This window comes from Astyanax mexicanus, chromosome 1, assembly GCF_023375975.1.
Source record: "Astyanax mexicanus isolate ESR-SI-001 chromosome 1, AstMex3_surface, whole genome shotgun sequence".
Taxonomy (NCBI): domain Eukaryota; kingdom Metazoa; phylum Chordata; class Actinopteri; order Characiformes; family Acestrorhamphidae; genus Astyanax; species Astyanax mexicanus.
The window spans coordinates 20,218,992-20,240,944 of record NC_064408.1 but is presented as its reverse complement, the minus strand read 5'-3'; the positions used below and the strand labels follow the sequence as shown (position 1 = coordinate 20,240,944).

Sequence of the window (21,953 nt, the reverse complement as noted above, 5' to 3'; positions counted from 1 at the left end):
AAAAAACAGTTACTGGACACATTGGAGACGCTCTCACAGCTTGACATCATTTTTTATTAGAAAAGTCCTTTACCATTACTCTTTTTTCAGTTTGGCTTTATTGATATTTGGATATATTGACCTTTTTTCCATTCAGTTTTTGTTTAATACACATTTCAAAATTTGCTAAATCTAGGTGAATGGAAACCCATTAGTGACATTTCCTTAAATCTCTTAGTTGAGCAGAGATCAAAAGAACACAATTAGACAGTCGAGTGCTTTATCATTTATTTTATTACAAAAATAAAATACAAATAACTAAAGAGTACACAGCCAACCTCTTACTAATCCCTAGCAGTACAATATAACCACACATTTCAGTGCTTGTATTTCAGTTTCCACATTTTAACCTTTTTTTTTTTGGCTTGATCTAGGCGATAAGAACAAAGAAAAGGGTCTGTGCTCTCAAATGACCACTTCATGCAAACATTTTACCTTTTTTTCTTCTTTTTTTTTGCTGTTGTTTTGTCAAAAAAAAAAAAAAAAAAAATCATTCTGCGCACAAAATCTGTCAACAAATATGTGTCAAAGAAACGCAATAAACATACATGAGATACACGTTTTTAACTGAACATTAATGATTGGTACAAATTATGGCATTAAAATAGTAAGTTACGTTGGTATGTGATGGAAAGAACTGCCCTAAGCCTGTGTGAAAGGCCAACTTATTCATATGACATGCAGAAAGGGCTAGAAAGCTTCACACTGTAATCACACTGTTCAAATCATACAGCCCTCTAACACAGGCGTCGTCATTTAAAGTCCACTTGGGCAGATACTTTGGAGAGAAAAAAAAACTAAAAAAAAAAAAAACTTGAAAAAAATGAAAACAAACAAAAAAAAAAACAGAAAATGTCCACAGTTCAGAGTTCAGTCGCTGATAAGCAAAAGAACACCAAAACAGCAGAATTCCACTCAGTTTTGTGAAGAAGCCAGATTTACCATTACAGATACAACCTGTGTGAAAACTGAGTGCTGCCAGTGAGGTGAAACTAATACAGTAACATGAATGCTGCCAGTTTGGAACTGCATAAAATGGGGAAAAACAAAAAAACAGAGCATTATGAATATACCCGTGGCACAGGAGGGAAAACAAGTCTCTCCCATGGCAGGCTGACAGGAGAATTACAGAGGACGCACTGGAGCGACTGCAAACTGAGCTATTTAGATCAGATCACATTACAAGACGAGACATGAGGACACAAACACCAACCGTCATGGCTTTTTCATTTTCCTTCCTTTCCTCCTTTTACATGGCAAAAGATACGGCCTCACAAACGCATTCAACACCTAAAAATCATCATAGTAGCAACCATTTGTTGTCCCCTTTCATTCTCCTCCTCCTCCTCCTCAAATCTCTTATTAATTAAATAGATTAAGATGTATGCCTACTAACGTACAGTGCAATGTGTATTTAGAATAGTATTGCTAGCATGGACTGACAACCATAGCGCACTCATATATAACCTCATACATGAGAGTGCGTGAGCTTTTCTTTCTTTTTTTTTTTTTTTAAACCCCACCCCTACTTTCCTCCTCCATTTTTTACTTTATTTTTTGCATAGCCTAGTTAGATACAGTACAGTACAGTACATTACAGAGGTGTGAAGTCACACACACACACAAAACAGAAGGGAGGAGGGGGAAGGGAGTGTAGGGGTGGGAATTTTCCGTTGAGAAAGCTTCGTTGTGAGGAGCAAGGCACAGAGTAAGTGTAAACATCCCGGTTGGATGTGTTGTGGAAACTGGACGGGGTCAAAATCCAGACAAAATTCTTAGGAAATAATAAAAGTAGGAAAGAAGGAAAGAAAGAGAGAGAGCACAGAGGGCGATGTGGCAATTTCCGAGACAGGACCGTAATTTCCCTGAAGCAATGCGCCTGCACAAGGCTCGACTCCCTTCACGAGACCTCGGTCAAAAGGAGGGAGGGAAAGAAAAGTCGTTTTCTACGGATCTGTCGCCAAGGTTTCTGTTGCCACGTTCAAGCCGTTTGGCGAAATGAGACCACGAGAGGCACAGGTTTAGGTCTCATCGCCGTCACATACAGCTCAACACAAGTACACACACTCACACTCGCTCTCTTGAGGGGTATTCCCTCAAGCAGAAGAAGATAGCAAGAAAAGATGAGAAAAATACGCACACAAAGGACAGTCACACAAAAGGCAGAAAAACCTGAGGGCCACTTACTTTTCCCAAACCAAACGAATCTTGCAAAGAGGTGCTAACTCTGCCAATCTCAAAAGAAACCCCTCAAAACGCTCCTTCTATTTCAGTGCACCTACAAAACAGGCCCTGAAAAGTACAATCGTGTATTATTCCACATACAAACAAGAACATCACATGAACCTCAAACCTAGAGTTTGTAATTGACTAGCCCTTTTTTATGCAGGTAAACACGTAGCGCCATATAAGTTTGGCAATATATTTTCTCCCACACAAGCATAGCGGGCTCATGCGGAGACCCCGTTCCGTAATTTCCAACCGAATCACCAAAAATCAAAAACTAAAAGAAATCTCATTTAGATCACGATGCTAATGCAGAAGACATGCAACTCAAGTCAACACATACTCTACATATCAACTGGGTTACAACCTCAAACTTCTCTGAAAGCTACACCACTCTCATCATTTTTCATCAATCCAGAAATTTCTCCCCAAAAATCTAGGTTCTAGATTCTCGTTCAGCACCCAAAACAGGCTTTCTATGCCACAAGGGAGGAACAACAACTATCTACACTACTGAACAATACACTACAGATCATGCCTTTGCCTGATCAGAATGCCTAAACCACATCCAGAACATCAGAAGAAACACAATCACACTGTCAACCCAGCTTAAATCTAAAGAAGGCTCTAAGAATGATTATGGAGCGTATGCTCAAAATGAACAGAACACATACAGATTAACTTAAAGTCAAGACTAAAGATGCTTGTGTACATCTATCTCAGTATAACCAAAATGACCACAGTAAGGCAACACTGCTAACACAGCAGGACTACCATCACTTTACCCCCTTTTATGTGAAAGGCTCTAAAAACATAATGGTCCTCCTGCTAGAAAATTAGCTTGAAGTGCCTCAAAACTGGCTCAAGCTACAGCGAAAAAACAAAGTAGGTGACTCTACTCTAGCATAACTGGCAACCGCATAAAGAATGCATCAAACTACTGCAAATGAAACAGGCGGTCTGCACCACAGAAAACGTGTGAACGTTACACATGTAATTTTTTAGTCCAATTAAATTCAGACTCATTCAAACTAAACTGGATCATTTTTACCCTTGATGCGATTTGTTTGGGCAGGTGTGAACACAGTAATCAATCTCAGGTGATGACCAAAACAATGTCACCTTGAGCGTAGGTGGTCTTGGTCGCAAAAATCCCACACAAACTCTAGAGCCAAATAATATAGCAGATGCCACGTTTGCTGTTGCTCCATATAAGCGGAGATAACATTCCCACATAGTTTGATGTAACACATTTTGATGCACTTGTATTTTACCAGTGTGAAACAACCCAAACCAATCCAAATCAAGAGAAAATGCTTCAGGTTTTCAAATCTTGTAACTGATATAAACCAGAGCAAACCAACTATAGTTGTACTAAACGCTATGAATATGCAATAAGTACAAGTGCTAATAATAACTGCCACCGTATGCACTTAGTACAGAGTGGCGGAACTGAAAGTGAACTACAAGGACACCACGAGAGCACAGCATTTCTGCTCCCACTATTTGTGCTGGCAGGTGTCACACCTTCTGCGGGACGGCTGTTTTCATTTGGTGCCTTTCCACGGAGAAAGAAAGCATGTGATGCAAGAGATACATACCCCTTCACATGAATGAATATATGCAAGTACACAGCTAGGCTGACCCATGTGGAAAAAATGTCACACATGGTACACAGCACCTCTGTGTGTGCTGGTTTTAGTTAGTCAGCTAAAAGAATGTACCCAATGCATTAAGAGAATGGCGTACTAGATCAGAAGATAGACAGATTTTAATGAGCTAGGGGAGGAGCGATTCGAGTGAGAGCAAAGCAAAACATACCCGCACACAGAGCTCTATAACAAGGGTCAAAATAGCAGCAGCAACAGCAGCAGCACTGGTCAAGGCTGGGTCTGTCCATTTTTCTGTTGGAAAACTTTTTTTTTTATTTCACGTTTTAAATACAAAGAGACAGGAAGAGATGCCCTCACAGTCGCACGCATAAACAGACATGCATGGTATTAATGCAACTTGTGGTCACAACAGTGGTCTAAAACCTGAGGGATCAAGAAACCTTATTGCTTTGGAAAGTGTCATGTACAAAAATGTCGAAGGTTCTTGTTAACAGAGAGCTGAAGGAAAAAGACGTAGGTTACCAAATACGAAGGAAAAGAAAGATGGTATTTACACCAATTAAATATTCAGTCAACTCACTCCCTCCCTCTATTCATCTCTCCTCTTTCTTAAACTGCAATGTTTGCTGTTTCTTTTCTCACAGCTAAAACAGCAAAAGAGCTTAAACACCGCACCCACACCCCCAAGGAGGGATGACTTGGCTAGACACATTTATATTGCTATCAGTCTGGCGTGAAGGTTGCCAACCACTGGCTTTTTATAGATGTTCACTTCACAGGCCGAGCGTCAACGGGGGGTTAAAGTGAAAGCTAGCGAATGGCAGTGGTGCCCCCGAAACCAGAGCAGCAGTCAAAGCATATCTTGTCTGCTGGCTTACGACCCACTGTTGACCACAGCATGTCTCTGAGCCAAGGGGAGAGGGTGTGTGCGGGTGTGTGGGGGGCATGTCGCAACTGCCTCATCTTAAAGGAACTGTCTTCTTATTAAGCTGTGCTGTCCAGTCCCTTCTCTTCCTCTCTGACTGAGAGGTGCTTTGGTCCTGGGGGATGGAGCTCGGCTGATGTCAGGCTTGCAGCTGTGCTCTCATTAACAGAGGCTTGTGAAAAACAAAGCATGCAGTCAGGCCTAGACACCACTGGAGGGACGCTCTTCCTGGAACATTTCCCCTGACCATTCCCTGCATTTCAGCCCCCCTTGTGATGAGTCAGTGACTGCCAGTCTATGACGCCATGGCCAAAACAAAATGTCAAGAGGGGAAAAGACCAAACCCAGGCCACACAGACAAAGTACAGAGTACAGAGTGGGTGGGAATGCTCATTTGTACTGTAATGTGGCCGAGACTGCGCTGGGATGAAGAAGCTCTACTTGGAAGTGCTGCTTTGTCTTCCCACTCCAAATCGCAGCACTGCACTCAAACCAGTTTGAAAAAAGAGCAAAACAAGGGTGATTCAGGGAAAACACAACCACTTAACCAAGCTAAATAAAGAAATCCACTCCAGGAAAGAAAAAAAAAAAAAAAAAAAGAGAGACCATGTGTCATCATTGTTGACACAGGCAGAAAGTCACTCATTCAGTCGTTACTCGAATGGCAAAAGACATCACTTAATGCCTTACCATGTGCACTTGAAGGTCATCCCTACCCACTGGCAAAAATAAAAAGGAAAAAAGGATGAAAAAAATGAAAAATATAATTGACTAGGTCATAATCATAACGTTGACGAAGCTGACGTTGCCATCCCCTTTTTCCATGCCTTATTGCTGGAAGCCTTTGTATGTGACTCAGACCAGGCGGTCTCCGCTGGGTGTGGAGGAGGGTTCGGGTGAGTGAGAGTGCTCTTTGGGTCTCAGGGCCTCACGCTCAGAGCAACAGCCACCTCCAGATACCTGACACAGCCTGCCTTCATCCTCCTCTGGCCCAGAGCATTCGTCCACATCCAACTGGCACACGCACACTTCGATACCTGAGTCGCCAGTCACGTGCCTCCGTCGTGTATTTAGCTCCTCCTCCAAGGGGACATCCGGTCCCTCATCCTCCCTACACGCTGATGGGGCCGCGACTGCTGCAAGGTCCTGTTCCGGTGAATCAGATGCTTGGTTTTCGGCTTGTGCAGCCTCTACTGGGGGCTCCAAAACCACAGCTGACTCTGACTGATTGGCAGGTGGTTGGATAGAGGGTGAGATTTCTGGAGGCATCTCGGAATAAGGTGGAGGAGGTGTTGGGGGGTGGCCTACAACTTCTTCATAATCAGGTAGCTTGCAGTCTGTCCAGAAGCCTGGAATTGAATAAAGGAGAAGGTTAATTTCAAGTACAATGGTAAAAGAAGATACATAATAATACATAATTTTCTTTCTGAAAAAACACAAAATAAAAAAAATCATTGCATGAATGACACATCAAATGTTTACGAAAGATACATCTGTGTTGAACCTAAATGTCAAGATGAAAGGCTACCCATCTGCACTAAGTGTAAGTGAGAGACAACATAATACTGCACTGGGATTTGGCTCAAGTTGAGCAGTGAGGTGGGAACATATGCACCCTCAATGACATGGACCATGTTCCCACAATTGATACATGTCCAGGCGTAATCAGCACCTATTAAAATAAACTACCAAAACAAGCAGGTGGTTTATTCATTTCAGCGCTGAGGCTGCAAAGCAAGACGTTAGACTAAGCAAACACTCAGGTTTCCTTCTAACCAGCATTTCCCCAAAGAAAAAACAAATGCTGTTTCAAGAACAGTGTCTTGCAGGGTGATGATGTGTTACTTTATAGCTTGTGTAGGCACACTCACGCAGGTTAAGGGGTGGTGGGGAGATGAAGGAACTGGAGGCTCCCTGGTAGGCCATGAGGCTGATCTCTCTCTGCCTCTGCTCTTGCTGCAGGCGCATCTTCACACGCCGGTGTCGGTATGCACAGCAGCAGCTCAGCATGATGATTAGAGTCCACACCAGCCAGAACCCTAAACACACAAACATTAACATACTGCACTTAACTAAGAACATAAATGAATAGGTTTCTTTACAGTCTACCCACAGACTAGATTACATGCAGAGGAAAAATATTATTGAACATCACAGAAAATGCAGAAGAAAATGGAAAATAACTACAAACATTAGTGTAAAGCTAACAAATGCACTATGGCTGTGAATAATACATGAGAAGCCGTTTATCATTTTTTATAACTTTTAAAATGGCTTTGAGATTTGGTGTTTATTTCAAAGAATTTTTATTTTTATTTTATTTTAAGGAATTTTGTCTGCAGCCAACTGGAAGAAGACAACAAAGGGTGATGTGTAAAATAGGTCAGTGAGAAGGAAGGAAGAAGAAGAAGAAAAAAAAAAAACTTACACCACAGCTCGTAGTAGTATGTGCAGCACTCCCTCTCCCCACAACAGTAGCCCATATCACAGTGATATCTCTCACTGTTCACGCCAATACATGACTCCTTTCCCTGTGAAATAAAGTGGTGGGAGAGGACTTTAGACATGAAAGCTATTTCCATACTATGATGTCTCATTATTATTACCTTTCTCATTATTAGAAATATGTAAATTATTTTAAATATAGACACAAAATTGAATGATTTAGGGAACAACTAAATCAATTATTCTCCAAGTTTAACAATTCAACCTCTTGGTCTAACAGACAACCTTCAGTTACATACCTTTTAGAGAACAGTTTATTATTATTATTATTATTATTATTATTATTATTATTATTATTAGTTTAATTACTTCCTTAATTTAATACATTGCTTCCACAGTTTAACAGTCTGTTCTTCTCAAATGTATAAATTGCAAAACCCATTTATTTTTACATTTTCATCCATCACTTCAATATATAACTTTCCTTTCTTTTTTATTTTATTAATTGTTCCCTCCTTGTAATAGATAGCCCTTCCTTAAACTGAGAACATTTGGACATTTAATAAATAGTTCTCTCTGGTTTTCATCTGTTTTCTTTAACTGAATATAAAAAAACAATGGTGATGTATTAATCACATGCCATGTAAAAGATGTGTAAAATCTTACAGCATTTCTCAGTTGTTTTAATTTACTTAAGTTCCTACAGGTAACAGATACTGAACATCTTGAGAGCCACATTAAAGGACAGCGTTCAAATGTGTGTTTGTACATCTAACCTTATTTACAGAATGTACAAGTGCTTGGTTAGTTTTGGGGATAAAAGTAGTTCATTTAAAATATGGACAAAGATACGCATTACATTAGTAAACGTATTTATTATTGTCAGAATAAACCTAAATCTAAACGAGAGAGATGACCAAGTTTCCCAACAACTCCTACAAGCCCAACACATACAAGAATGAAAATAATATGAAACGTGTCATTTTTAATTATATCGTGTTAGTTAGCTAGCTAACTTTCTTTTTTCCAAAAACAAACCAAAAGGGCAATTTGTTTGTCAATTCCTACCAAATACACCATAATTAACTAACTGCTAACTATATTTCCTGATTCAGTACCGACAGCAGCGTTAGCCGGTGTTCTGTCGAAGTATGCTGCTCACCGATACGTGTTTCCTAAAGGCACTGCGCATGCGCTGACCTACAGTTTTTGATTATTTCTCTTTAAGTATTGCAATGAATCATTTTTTTGTTTGTTTGCTTGTTTGTTTGTTTTGCATTGAACAACCTGGACTCACTGCCATTGCACAAAAGTGTAAATGGAAATTAATAATCGTGAACACAATAATTATCATTAATCACAAAAACACCAAAACAGTTTGCAATAACCTTTCATTGCCATAACTTTAATATGATACGGTCATTTATGATATCTAAATATACTAGCTAACTACATCTTCTGGGACTTTTACTGGAAATACAGTCTAATGTGGTGCTTTTTTTTTAGTTTTTCTTTTGTATTTTTTCAGTTAAATACACATTAGTGTAGCACGGTTTGACAATGTAGCACAATTCGACAGAACACCGGCTAGCAGGTAGCTTATGTTATTGTTCTAGAAAGCAATAATTAAATAACAGCAAACTGGCAGTTTAAGATAATCTAACGACAACCTATAAGTCGAATTATTATCGAGCATTTTAACTCGTTAGATGTCTACAGCCACCGCTGTCAACTATTTCTCACAGCCCCGTTATTGTTCACCTTGATGCTAATCACCGTTAGCTAGTCTGTTAGCTAGTGAGCTACAGTTAGCATCCATTAGCAATCTGTTGAGCTGAAGCCCATAAAAATGAGAATGTCTAACAAAGAAAAACAATCTTTAACCTTCATAACATACTAACAAAACACGATACGCGAATAAACACGACTGCCCTTTTATATTCCCCACAAACCCGCGATTATTAAGTCGTCGTGTTTGAGTTCCTTTGTGGGGAAAACAAGAACAAAACTAAACAAAACCGCACAATAGAGGGCCTACTTCCAGCTGTGATCCCGGGTCTTGATTTACAGGCGGCCCCGCATCAAACGCTTCCATATCCGCTTACCTGGGCCAAACAGGTCCCTGTGCAAAGCAGACCTACAATGGATCCCAGCGTTTTCTGCACCATCTTTCCGGCCTCTTCGCCGCGGAAACGACAGCTCCGCTTCAAACCCGAGACACGCTGAAGATTCCGCATTCACCGAGCGAACAGTCGTTCGACATGTTTTTCTTTTTGTTCACATTCGCACTGCGCCGAGGAGCAGCAGGCTGGGAGAGGGCAGCACCGCAGCCAGTGCCCCGCTCTCGGCTCCAGAGGGCGCCGTTTCCTCACACAACCGGCGACACCTTCATTCCAGAGCAGAGATCCAAACATATCCCCTTTCCAGCCCGGAATTCCTCCGTGCCTATAATCCAAACACGCGCTCCCGATCACCTGCCAGAGATGTGGTGGAGCGCACAGCGCGGTCACGTGACCCTCATTATAAATACATACAGAGATAAACATACGATCTCAGTCAACGACCTGTAAATAATCCAGTTTATCATTTAACATAATCTTCCGGAACACCCATAGACAAGGATACTCAGTTCTGTTCAAAAATGTTCCACGATTTTCTATTCAGTTCTTTTACGTTATTTCATATTTTGCTATACTCCATTTTTTCTGTTCTGTATGTTATTCTAAAATTTTCTGTTCTATTTTTCTCAATCATGCCCCATTCTATTTTATTCTATAAAGGCCTGTCAGAATAGGATTTTTTGTGGACAACATATCACCCCAGAAATTACATTACATTAGATAATTGTCATTTTAATAGCATTAAACGCCACCGACGTTATAAAATAGAATTACAAAGCAATTATACCCTTTTAAAGACAATACAGTCAGTTTTTATTTATCATGGATTGGGAAATTTTTGTTTTATTTTATTCTGTTCTATTCTTTTCTATTTTGAGGTATTCTATTCTATTCCTTCCTATTCTAATCTTATTCTATTTTACTTTAGATTTCTATTTTATTCTGTTCTATTATGCTATATTGTATTTTGTTGTATTCTACCTTGTGCTTATTTCTTTTTCTTTTCCATTCTACTCTATGTTGTTTGATCAGATCACATCTTTTCTATTTAACTCTGTGTTTTATTGTATTATAGTCTGTTTTGTTTTTACTCTATCTTTATCATTATGTCATATTCTAATATGTTCTATTTTACTTTGCTGTATCTTGTAATGATCTTTTATATTCTAGGCTGATCAAATCAACTCCACTCTGTTCTGTTTCTATAGTGTTCTGTCCTGTTTAGTTATATCATAGTATGTTAATCTGTTGTCCAATTAGGTCCATTCTATTTTGTTATTTGCCATTCTATTCTATTCTATTCTATTCTATTTGTTCTCTATCATTGGACTATCTTATTATTATACTTTGCTTACATAAACTCACAGAGCTTATATAAACATGCTAAGGAGCTGTAAGCTTTTAACAGTTACTACAAACTGTTTGATTACACTAAACATAACCCAGAAAGCCATGCCTAAAGACACCAGCCTCTGTTTAATATTTATAAAGAATGAAATAAATAAGCCATGCTTTCTCATTTGCTCTTTAAAGGCGCAGAGGAGGTGAACACCTCCACGCACGTGTAGGAACAGGATAGATCTGTTAGAGCTGTACTGAAGCTGTTGTGAGTTAGGAGAAAAGCAGGGCTGTGCTGAAGCTGTTGTGAGTTAGGATGAAAGCTGGACTGTACTGAAGCTGTTGTGAGTTAGGATGAAAGCTGGACTGTACTGAAGCTGTTGTGAGTTAGGATGAAAGCTGGACTGTACTGAAGCTGTTGTGATTTAGGATGAAAGCTGGACTGTACTGAAGCTGTTGTGAGTTAGGATGAAAGCTGGGCTGTACTGAAGCTGTTGTGAGTTAGGAGGAAAGCAGGGCTGTGCTGAAGCTGTTGTGAGTTAGGAGGAAAGCAGGGCTGTGCTGAAGCTGTTGTGAGTTAGGAGGAAAGCTGGACTGTACTGAAGCTGTTGTGAGTAGGAGGAAAGCTGGGCTGTACTGGAGCTGTTGTAAGTTGTGAGTTAGGAGGAAAGCTGGGCTGTACTGAAGCTGTTGTGAGTTAGGATGAAAGCAGGGCTGTGCTGAAGCTGTTGTGAGTTAGGAGGAAAGCAGGGCTGTACTGGAGCTGTTGTGAGTTGTGAGTTAGGAGGAAAGCTGGGCTGTACTGAAGCTGTTGTGAGTTAGGATGAAAGCAGGGCTGTGCTGAAGCTGTTGTGAGTTAGGAGGAAAGCAGGGCTGTACTGGAGCTGTTGTGAGTTGTGAGTTAGGAGGAAAGCTGGGCTGTACTGAAGCCTCAGACAAGTGGACATTGTTCAGGCTTAGTGAGACGTCACATGTGGCACAGATAGAGGCTGACAGCTTGCTCAGGCCAGGCTGATGTCAAATCCTGGATCTGCAGGACACAGAGACAGGCGGACCACAACATGGTGAGTAGCGGGCCTGACCGACAACACAGACAAAACATTACAACCAGCAGCGTTTTCTCACACCTGCAGGTGTATTAGCAGGTTAGCAGCGCAGAAACGTGGCCTTGTTATCTGACTAGTTAAGCTAGCTAGCTAATTATGTCAGCTTTTAAACCTGTGCCAGTACCACCTGTTGCACCTCCTCGGCTTGTGTGTAGCAGTTGGAGGACTAAAGATGTTTCTAGAAGCTCATGTTCAGTTTTTAATTGACATTTTCTTTGCTGAGACAACGCGTTTAATAAAACCTTATTATTGAAAATTGTGTTCGATAAAAAGTAAATACCCTCACGATACACAAAGAAAACTAATAATAAATAGCAATATGCTTCTTTATATGAAAGATATATTGCATATACATTAAAAATATGTATTTATATATTTTTTAAATGTATTTTAAACAATGCAGCCTATTAAAGAACAATATAGGTTATTTGACCATTTGACCATACATTTTTATATATTTATAAATACATTTTACATATATGTCTTTTCCATGTAGGTATTTTTTGTGTCTCTTAACAAATATAAGCAGAGCTAATTTATAAATTGTATTTAATTTATTAATATAACCATTAATAAAAATTAATTTGTCCATAAAAATAATAATAAAAAATAGAGTAATTGAAGGCCTACACATATTTTACATGTCCCATCTACATATTTAAATCTAACTTTTATATACTTACAATGTATTGTTTCATATTATCTAGTTTAATTTGTGTTTTTTTATAGTTCTTACATTTTTATTTATTTTTTTGTCATCTTCCAATTCGTCATCTTGTGTTTTTCACTTGCTCAAATAGGCCTGTCACAATAAATCTATTGCGATAATTGCAATAAACAACATTGTTTTTTCTTTTAAACCCACTCTATTCCACTGATATAATGAAAAAATAGCATAGAATTATTAAGAATATTAAAACATTGGAATTAGATTAAATATTGTTTTTAAACAAAGTCAGTGTTCCAGCTATTTTACCGTAGTTCCTTAGTAAATAAACACAACAGGCAATATTGAGAACAACAAAAATGGAGGTTGTGTTCTTTATTGTAAAGGCAATAACGCATTTGTTGTGAAAGACCTAGTGTTAAGCAAAAAGACTGTATTTAAATTTGATTTGGTTTGTCTGTATACATTTATTAAAATGCCAGTCATAGCAATACAAATAGGCAGGGTTAACTGTACAAACAAAGCCTTTTTCTGTCGTACTAATATCAGTTTTTGGGACATGAATTGGTTAAAATCACCTGGCAGGGTTCCCTAACTACCTGTAGCAGTTCATGCTGTACATAGAATACATACACCATTGGCTAAATTAGACTGATTGTAAGGCTTTTATTTCACAGTGTGTATAAAATAAAATGACCTATAGGTTGCGGTAACTAGGCTAAGGGCTGCCCATGTGTTCTCAGGTTATTCTTGTATCCTTAGCTGCACATATACGTCCCCAGCATGCCTGGCTAAATCTGTGTCAATCTTCATCAGAGTAAAGCTTAGCCTGATTGGTGGAAGGCCTCTCTAGAAGCTTTGCTATTGGCCACACATTAACTACTTGTGTCTGTTGGTTTCTTAGCTCTGTTTACATATGCTGTGTTTCACTGTGTTATTTAATTATTCTCCATTCTTTTGAAATATATTGTGAAGAACAATTTTCCGACATGCTATAAAAAGGTGTTTAAAATGGGATGGAGAGCTTAATTTGAGAAGAGATGCAAGGGATGCCACCCTCCCCCCAATAAAACACACAATTAAACTAATTACTGCTGAAGAACTGCAATGCTCAGCACCTTTAGATTAAATTAGTAAGAAATGGGTCAATATAACTATTGTTTGCATTTCATTCAAACACTGTGTAACAATTATGGGTGGGTGATATGTCCCTAAAATAAAACCACAATATTTTATGGAATTTTCGTGATAATGCTACTCTTGGCAATATGACAGAACACTGAATTAAATAAGTATTTTCAAGAATACACAAGTACAACAAAATAAAAATTAAATTCTGTTATTGCATAGGAGATGATATGGCATATCCCTACCTGGGATATTAAAATAAGTAAGGATTTTATCAGTAGTTAAATAACACATTTTGAAAAAATCAAAAGCTAAAATACAGTGTTCTTATGTGGAAGCAGTGTTTGAGTTGTTTGAACAATATTGGTATCAGTATCGTAAAGAAACAAATTGTAATATGTAAAAAATATGTAATATCTCTCAAGTTAGCCTATTTGCATGTGCTGAGGCAAAGCGCTTATCTCTGCAGTGTTGTGGCCTGCAAGAACTGGTGTTTAACATTTGATTAAGTTAATATCAACTTAATGTTTTTGAATTGTGCATCAGGGCTTGCTGTCCGTTCTGAGAAAACTGAAACACTCTCCAGATCAAGAAGTGCGTATCCTGCTGCTGGGATTGGACAATGCAGGCAAAACCACGCTGCTTAAACAGCTGGCAGCAGAGGACATCAGTCACATTACACCTACACAGGTACGGATATGCACTGGCAGACGCACACACTAAACTACACACAGAATCTAGTCTGTTACAGAATAATAATAGATTTAGCCTTATTGTTGTATTGTACCATAATACATCATTAATTTCTTTACACATTTGGCAACATACAAAAGGTCTGTGGACACTTGTTAAGATTACATGTACTGCTGTCTACCAGGGAAGTAGAAGTTTGTTTACTTATAAGTTTTTATGTTCTTCTCACATATTCCCAAGAGCATCACACTACTATCTTAACACTCTTAACGCTTTTGCGTTTAAAAGTAGAACCCTAGTGTGAAATTGACTTGGGGTGTAGTGAAACATGATAACATGTACAAACTTCGCGTTGTACATAGCGTTGCCCATGCATAGAACTCCCAATTTTTGCACCTTTAACGAGCTCTAAGGAGCTCCACACTACATTTGTAGAATTCTGAGGGCATTTGAGGACATTTAAAATGAGGCACTGAGAACTTTGAAAGTGGACAGGTAGTATAATAAAAATGCTTTTTATACAAACAATACCCTAATGTTGTTCTCCGGGCGCAGCCATCTTGAAATTTAGTCACAGTAAGTCAACTGATGAGCACAAACAAATAGGTAAAAAATTCATGTAAGCCTGTTTGGAGCATTGGCTAAAAGTGCTGTATTTGGGAATGCAGAATAGAAGTGGGCTATTTGACAAATTGTTTTACTTGTTATCATGTTTCACTACAACCAGTCCATTTAGGTTGTATGTAGCTTGTCATGTAGCTTGCCGTCGACTACCGATGCCCTAAGAGAGCACAATTGGCCTTGCTCTCTCTGGTTGGGTAGATGGTGCTCTCTCCTCACATCGCTCCAAAGAGTGAGGTTGATCAGCACAGGGCGTCTGTGAGCTGATGTATCAGAACTAACTCGCTGCGCTTTCCTCCAAGTGCGCTGTGATGCTACTCAGCATTGAAAAGAGGCGGTGACTGACTTCACGTGTCGGAGGAGGCATGTGCTAGTTTTCACCCTCTTGGTGTTGGGGCATTACTAGTGATGGTGGAGTTCTAATGAGTTGGTTGGGTAATTGGCTGTGTAACTTGGGAGAAAATGGGATAAAAATTAGAAGAAAAAATCCTCACTAATATATTTCTATACATTTATTCTCTATGTGAAAACCTAGTAAAAGAGTAGCGCTGACCTAACCCTGAGAAGCCAAAAATATCGTGATAGTACAATGTTGGTTAATTGATCATAAAGATGTGAGTGACTTGGGGACCTTAGGGACTAAGTAAGCTTTGGAGCAATGGAAGAAGTTTCATACAGTCAAGAGTTCTGTTTGTTTTGTTGTTGTGATGTCTGCACCATTTACCTGTAGAATGGGCTAGAAAGTAAAGGCCAAATTCCTGCACAGTAATGACGTTTTACTTTTTAATTACACCAGATTTAACTTCCTTATGACTTGTCAGTTTTAGCAGGTGTATTAGAGGAACTGGCTTTCAATTCTACACCCCTTATCTCTGATTTCTCTGTGCCACATCCACAGATACCATCTACAGAGGTCTTGAAGAGTGACCTGCTTTAATTGCATGTAGATTACCAACAGTTTAGTAGGCACCGTATTTGTTTTATTCATGACATGTTGCTGTGTTTTCCCAGGGCTTCAACATAAAGAGCGTTCAGTCTCAGGGATTTAAACTGAATGTCTGGGACATCGGGGGCCAGAGGAAGATCCGACCTTACTGGAGGAATTACTTTGAGAATACAGATCTTCTGGTACCTTAACAAGAGTTTTAGAGTTTTAAAGGACCACGTTCATCACATTCACTTTATAGACAATAGTATTTGTAGTAATAGTTATAGTAGTAGTAGTAATTGTAGTAATTGTATTTCCTGTCCATAGAAGGATTTCTACTAGATTTTGGAGCATTACTGTGATAATCTTATTGCATATACTGACAAGAGCGTTATTGAGGTCAGGATGTTAGATGATCACCACTGCACTCCATCCATAACACCACAACTCATCCTAAAAGTATTGAATGCTGCACCATAATTCCAGAAAACACAGCTCCACAAGCTCAGTAGTGGGGGGCTTCAAACCCCCCAGCCCATTACAGGCATTAGGCATGACATCAACTGCTTCATGTTTATGTGCTCCATAGAGTCCTATTCTATTGAAAGTACTTCTTTACAGGAACTAGACAAGCTGTATGTGTGCAGTTGCATATCTTTGTCAGCAATGTGTGCAGCTAAATACATAAATGCATTCAAATAATTCATTAAAAGGTGTGTATACAAATATTTGGACACATAGCGTATAACAGTTGGTTTAGGTTTTACGATCCAAATCCAGTCATGATTAATTTGTACTTTTTCAGACCTTCATTCGTTTATTCCTTATTTCAAATCAAAAGTCTGGGCTAAGTGAAATACTGCTTAAAATCTCAGCATGAATGAGACAGCATAATTGCTGTAGGCTGGTCAAGTAGATTTATGAGGATAGAGTACACTTGTGAATGATATAGAATGGAGGATAAATTGTAAGATACATTTTCATACCAATTTGAACGCTGATATAGGTGCTTTAAATATTTTTAAAAATAAAATAATTATCTTAATGTTTTATCCTAAAAGATAAAAGAAGACCCAGAATAATGAATATTAATCCATTTAAAAAAGCTCTCTTTAAACTCTGTTGATGTTGATGATGATATACCTTCCCACAGATTTATGTGATCGACAGCGCAGACAGGAAACGGCTTGAGGAGACAGGCCAGGTAAGCTCTGAAAAACAGGCGCATGTATATATATCATTAAAAAGCTAAAGAAATATGTACTGATAGTTTTCCTCTCATCCATGTTTGAACAGGAACTGGCTGAACTACTTGAAGAGGAGAAGTTAAGTATGGTGCCATTGTTAATTTTTGCCAACAAACAAGATTTGATGACTGCAGCGTCTGCATCCGAACTGGCAGAGGGGCTCAGCCTGCACACCATTAGAGACCGAATATGGCAGATCCAGCCCTGCTCTGCTGTCAGTACTGAAGGAGTACAGGTAATCACAGATATGCCCAACCACTTAGTCCTATTCTTAAACCTTTTCACATTCCCTTCTGTCTTGGTGGTATAGAAGGGTAGGATGAAGTTTTAGAGCTACATGCCCTCCAAACAGAGATTTTTTGAGTGTCACACCTAGTTTAGACCTTAAAAACCCCTTAACAGGCCTTGGCCCATATGCAGGCTACAGGTATAGGCGATACAGAACCTATTTTCTCATTGAAGGAGAATCTCCTACAGGACACTTTGATAAGCTGTTTGTTCACTTTCTACTCCACTTAATAATTTCAAATCAGTTAGAGGAATCAACCCTGAATACTGCATATTTAACAGTAGACATAAAAATTAGACAACCTTGACAAACAAAAGGTTTGAAGGACACAAAATGTTTGACTTGTATTCAGGAAAATAGCAATTTTAAAATGTTCAAGTTTGTGATGTGTCAGTTTTATGATTTTTATTCATTATGTTTTGATAGTTGCGTATTTTCTTCCAATTTTTTATATTTATTACAAATACATTTATGATTTGTATTAATGTTTCTTATTAAACATGAAACCTTAAGTAATGTTTCGATACAGTTCCTCAAGATATAGGCATGTAATATCAGGCAGAAAAGTGAGAAAAATGTCTCAGTGTTAAGGGGTTAAATACGTTTTTTACAGTTGTGTAGTGGATGGTGACTGAACACTATTTTGGTTTTCCTTCGTCTGTTCTTTTCTCACTGCAGGATGGCATGGCGTGGTTATGCAAAAATATCCCAACCAGGACCAGATGAATTACATTACAAGTAGGCTTTTGATCACTCCTACTCTGCAGTTGAACAACCAGACATATAGTTTTAATAAACAAACCATGAACAAATCCTGACCCAGTCAGATCAGAGTAAAGATGCCGTGTGGTTCTTTGCTGGGTCCACAGTTCCTGAAAAATTGACCATTAAAAATCTGACATGGCTTTTGAAATAAAATGACCTAAACCCAGAATATCACAGAATGCTATAATGGCCATGACTGCAAGCTTTTTCTTCCTGATGTGCTTGAATGTAATATTATTTGTATCTCCTGTCCTTTTATAGTTACTGTATGTTAACTCTGTAATATTGTAAGCTGCTCTACTTGCTGATTACAAATAAACAGCTACTAATAATTCATACAGAACATTTGTTTTCAGATCATAGATTGGGGAGACAATTGTGGCAAGATGTTAGAAGCCTTTTGTCAAATGATTGTTTTCATTTTATTTTATTTTATCCCAACCTAATCCTTTGAAGTTGGGGTTCTTCAGTATAAGCAGTGGTTATGTAGAAAAACATGAAATCAGTTCTTTTTTTAAAGTTAATTGTGTTTCTCTTATTAATAACTTCTTGCATGCGGTTTGTCAGAGAACCGTTTAACCTTTTGAACAGGTGGCTCCTGATGTTTTTCCCAACTATTAATAACTTGGAAACAACTAGTTTGTATTGCTTTGCATGTAGTTACTGATTGGTAAACCTTACAGTCTAGTAAAAGTCATAGAGCATTATGGTTTACCATAGATCAATAGAATATTAAAATAGTAATAATAGTAATATGGCATATATAACGTCTGGATTTAAGAGTTTGAACACCTGTGAATATTTCTATATAGCACCAGACAAGGTTCCAATATGGATACAAGTTAAATAACCCTTATTCAAATGTTTGGACATTAAAATAAACAGATGTACCCCTATGTATGTTAGGCAGACAATGGTTTAATTTATGTTTCAGGTCAAACAACTGTGTTAAAATGTTCCAAAACCCTAAATGGCTCTATAATGCAGCAAAAAGAAAGGTTTCCACTGTTTATTCTAAATTATTCAGTATTTGTTAAAAGTAAAAAACAAACTTTGTTAAAAGGTTTGAACACCCCTAAATGGCTCCATATTGCATCAAAAAGGTTCCACTCTTGGTACAAAGCAATTAAATAAACATTTAAAGGTTTCAGGCACCCCAAAATGGTTATGTATCACATAAGCAAGGTTTCTTATATTGGTAGAAGTCAGAAGACAAGTTAGTACAGTCGAAATGGTTCTCGTCTACAGAAAACAAAATGTATTTTACAGCATGATGTGTATGTTCTTATGTGAAAACTGGACAAACACACATCATGTTAAATGTGGCCTAACATTTTTTTTATCTATTGAGTAGATAAACTGCTTAAAATGTGATGATGTGTGTTCACTGTAGATGATGTGTTAATTTTCACTCAGAAATGAAACAAAGCATGTTATTTGTCCAGTCCTGCTCTCAGACTTGTTGACAGACAGCTGTATTTCTTCTGTTTCAGCACTAGAGAGCGGCATCTCTCCAGCGTTTGCTCTTTGAGGTTCTCTCCTAGCTGTTGCTGTGTTGCTGAAGTGACTTAGACAAAGGCAGAGAGAAGTCAGGTAACTTGTACTTCATACAGTTTAGTGAGTGTTACAAAAGTGACTTCAGGAACAGACAGATAAAAGTTATTCAGTGCAGTAGGCTGCTGTTGCTGTAATGCACAGGCTCAATATTAGCACTCAGTAAATTCATTTCATATACAATTGTCTCTGGACTCTGAACCATAACACGGCAATGATTTTCTTTCTGCAGAATCAAATTATAATAAAAGTCACTTGCTAAAATACTTCATATTGAGCTTGTTGCCACCCTCTCGCGTGCTGTACATACATCACAGTCCAAAACAGTTTATCGAGCAAAGCGCACAATCTGAACAAACCTCCAGCCATACTTGTGTGTACAGCAATTTCTCGCCCGTGCGTCCCTCTTGCATATACGATAAATCAAACGCAGACTCCACAACTATTCAATTACCCGAGTTCTCACCTTGTTCGCTATGATTTACCACGAGGTGCGGGCACCCCCTATGCTGCGCAGCCTTTCACCGAGGACTATAGTAATCGGCTTGGGATGAGTGCCCCACCAGCCTCTTATAGGACATTTACATACAGCCCCTTCTCCCAAGCCCCCCTAATAGATGCCCAATAGCATTTGCATTTATATAGCCCACTTCATAGCGACACGATTTGGGTGCTTTGCTGTGATGAAAACAAACTTGGGCCCGGCCTTGACTCACACGGGGCAGGCCGCCGCCGTGCCCTTCTCTCCATATGCAGCAGGCCCCCCGGTTCCCCTTTAATAACGGCCCGGTCTGATTGAGAGAGAGAGGGCAGCACAGCGAGACCCCCTCAAGGTGAATCAGCAGTCTGCACTCCGCGTCCACAAAGACAGATGGTCAGTAGGAGAAAATTGTTTATTTGCATAGGCAAGAAAATAGCATCGGTCAGTACAACACGAGAAAATAGCCATGTGGGAGCAAACCCTACTGATGTGCTTCTGATGATGTCAGCCTTCAGAGGTTAAACCTTGAAACTGCAGGTTTATTAATATTAAAGCAGCAGTCCATAAGATTCTTTCTTTCACACTGAAAGAAGTAGTATTCCTGATTTGGAAGGGGAGAAAATATTCTAATTAATATTATCTGTGTCCTGGCACAACCCTTCCTACAATGTCAAATAAAAAAAAATAGTTAAATCTTAAAAATGACAGAGTGGTCTGGTAGGTCTGTGGGATGTAATTGTAATTGATTGCTACATTTGACGGCATTTCGTAAAAGAAGAACATGATCTTTAAAACCAATATACACAAAAACATAAAAAAAAGAATTTCACCCTGCAATTTAATTATTAAAATAAACCTGTATTTTTAAATGTACTCTTTCACATCCTCTGTGTAATAACACATTCTCACCAGAGAGGTCTCTAAATCCCCAAATCCCCAAACTCACAGACTGTACCTTTAAGTCTAATTTTTCAGTAACCACTATGTAATTGTTATAACAATATTACAAGTTATGTAATAAGCAGTGAAGAAATGAACAGCAAATGAACCTGCACAAATGTATTCACTTACTTTAATTCAAGCGCATACATCATTTCCATTGAATAAAATATGTTAATACTGTAATATAGTTTTATTCATGTGGAAATTATGTTGAAAATTGAATCAATTAAACTCTGCCATTGTCTTCTCTGTCTTTCTCGCTGCCTTTTGAAAGGGAGTCACCGCTTTGCATTTCAATGAAATAGGCTGAGATCTTTTAGGTTTTAAGGACCTAATCCGTGATTTCTGGGTGTAATTTAGTGTTTTTAATGGTACGACCTATTATTGAATACTTATTAATTATTCAGAAAGTACTTTTGATTGTCCAGTACCTAATATGAAATGAATACATAACAAATAACTAGTTTGAGGGCAAAGAACTACATGCTTCAAATGCATTTTACACCTCTGTTTAAAATGGTCATGGGAACACTTTTGACCCATGATATTTGTCTGTTTCTGAATAAAGGAATGCTTTGAATTTATTAGACTTTTATCATCTTTACAGTAATTTCAGACTCAGTATTTCATACCGTTTCTGTCCAGTGAAAAACTTGTATCATTGAAACAGCGAGTTTACAGAAGAAATATAAAACCTTCATAATTTTTCATGAAAGTTAATCTATAAAGTAATTTTAAGTAGGGTCATTTTGAGAATTTCTATTGTTCCACTCATCAAGATATTTTGACACAGTGAAAAAGGACACTTTCTGTGTTCAAATTATGT

General features: G+C 38.4%; 2 protein-coding genes across 3 annotated transcripts; one reads left to right on the top strand and one right to left on the bottom strand.

Moving 5' to 3' along the window:
• Positions 1 to 255: 255 nt before the first annotated feature.
• Positions 256 to 9,677, bottom strand: wbp1 (WW domain binding protein 1). The gene is made up of 4 exons (XM_007254004.4): positions 9,354 to 9,677; positions 7,232 to 7,334; positions 6,675 to 6,842; positions 256 to 6,152 (listed from the first exon to the last, which is right to left on the bottom strand). Exons 1-4 carry the CDS (start codon positions 9,483 to 9,485, stop codon positions 5,659 to 5,661), a joined length of 897 nt encoding a protein of 298 aa, XP_007254066.2. The 5' UTR covers positions 9,486 to 9,677; the 3' UTR covers positions 256 to 5,658.
• A 1,256-nt stretch (positions 9,678 to 10,933) lies between these two features.
• LOC103023522 (ADP-ribosylation factor-like protein 3) lies at positions 10,934 to 21,707 on the top strand. 2 transcript variants are annotated; one of them, XM_007254006.4, is made up of 7 exons: positions 10,934 to 11,770; positions 14,154 to 14,297; positions 15,933 to 16,049; positions 17,003 to 17,053; positions 17,146 to 17,331; positions 18,064 to 18,123; positions 19,644 to 21,707. In XM_007254006.4, exons 1-6 carry the CDS (start codon positions 11,768 to 11,770, stop codon positions 18,109 to 18,111), a joined length of 549 nt encoding a protein of 182 aa, XP_007254068.1. In that variant the 5' UTR covers positions 10,934 to 11,767; the 3' UTR covers positions 18,112 to 18,123; positions 19,644 to 21,707. The 2 variants fall into 2 exon arrangements, with proteins under 2 accessions (XP_007254068.1, XP_007254067.1); XM_007254005.4 differs by lacking the exon at positions 19,644 to 21,707 and having other exon boundaries at positions 10,935 to 11,770; positions 18,064 to 18,486.
• The last annotated feature ends 246 nt before the right edge of the window (positions 21,708 to 21,953 follow it).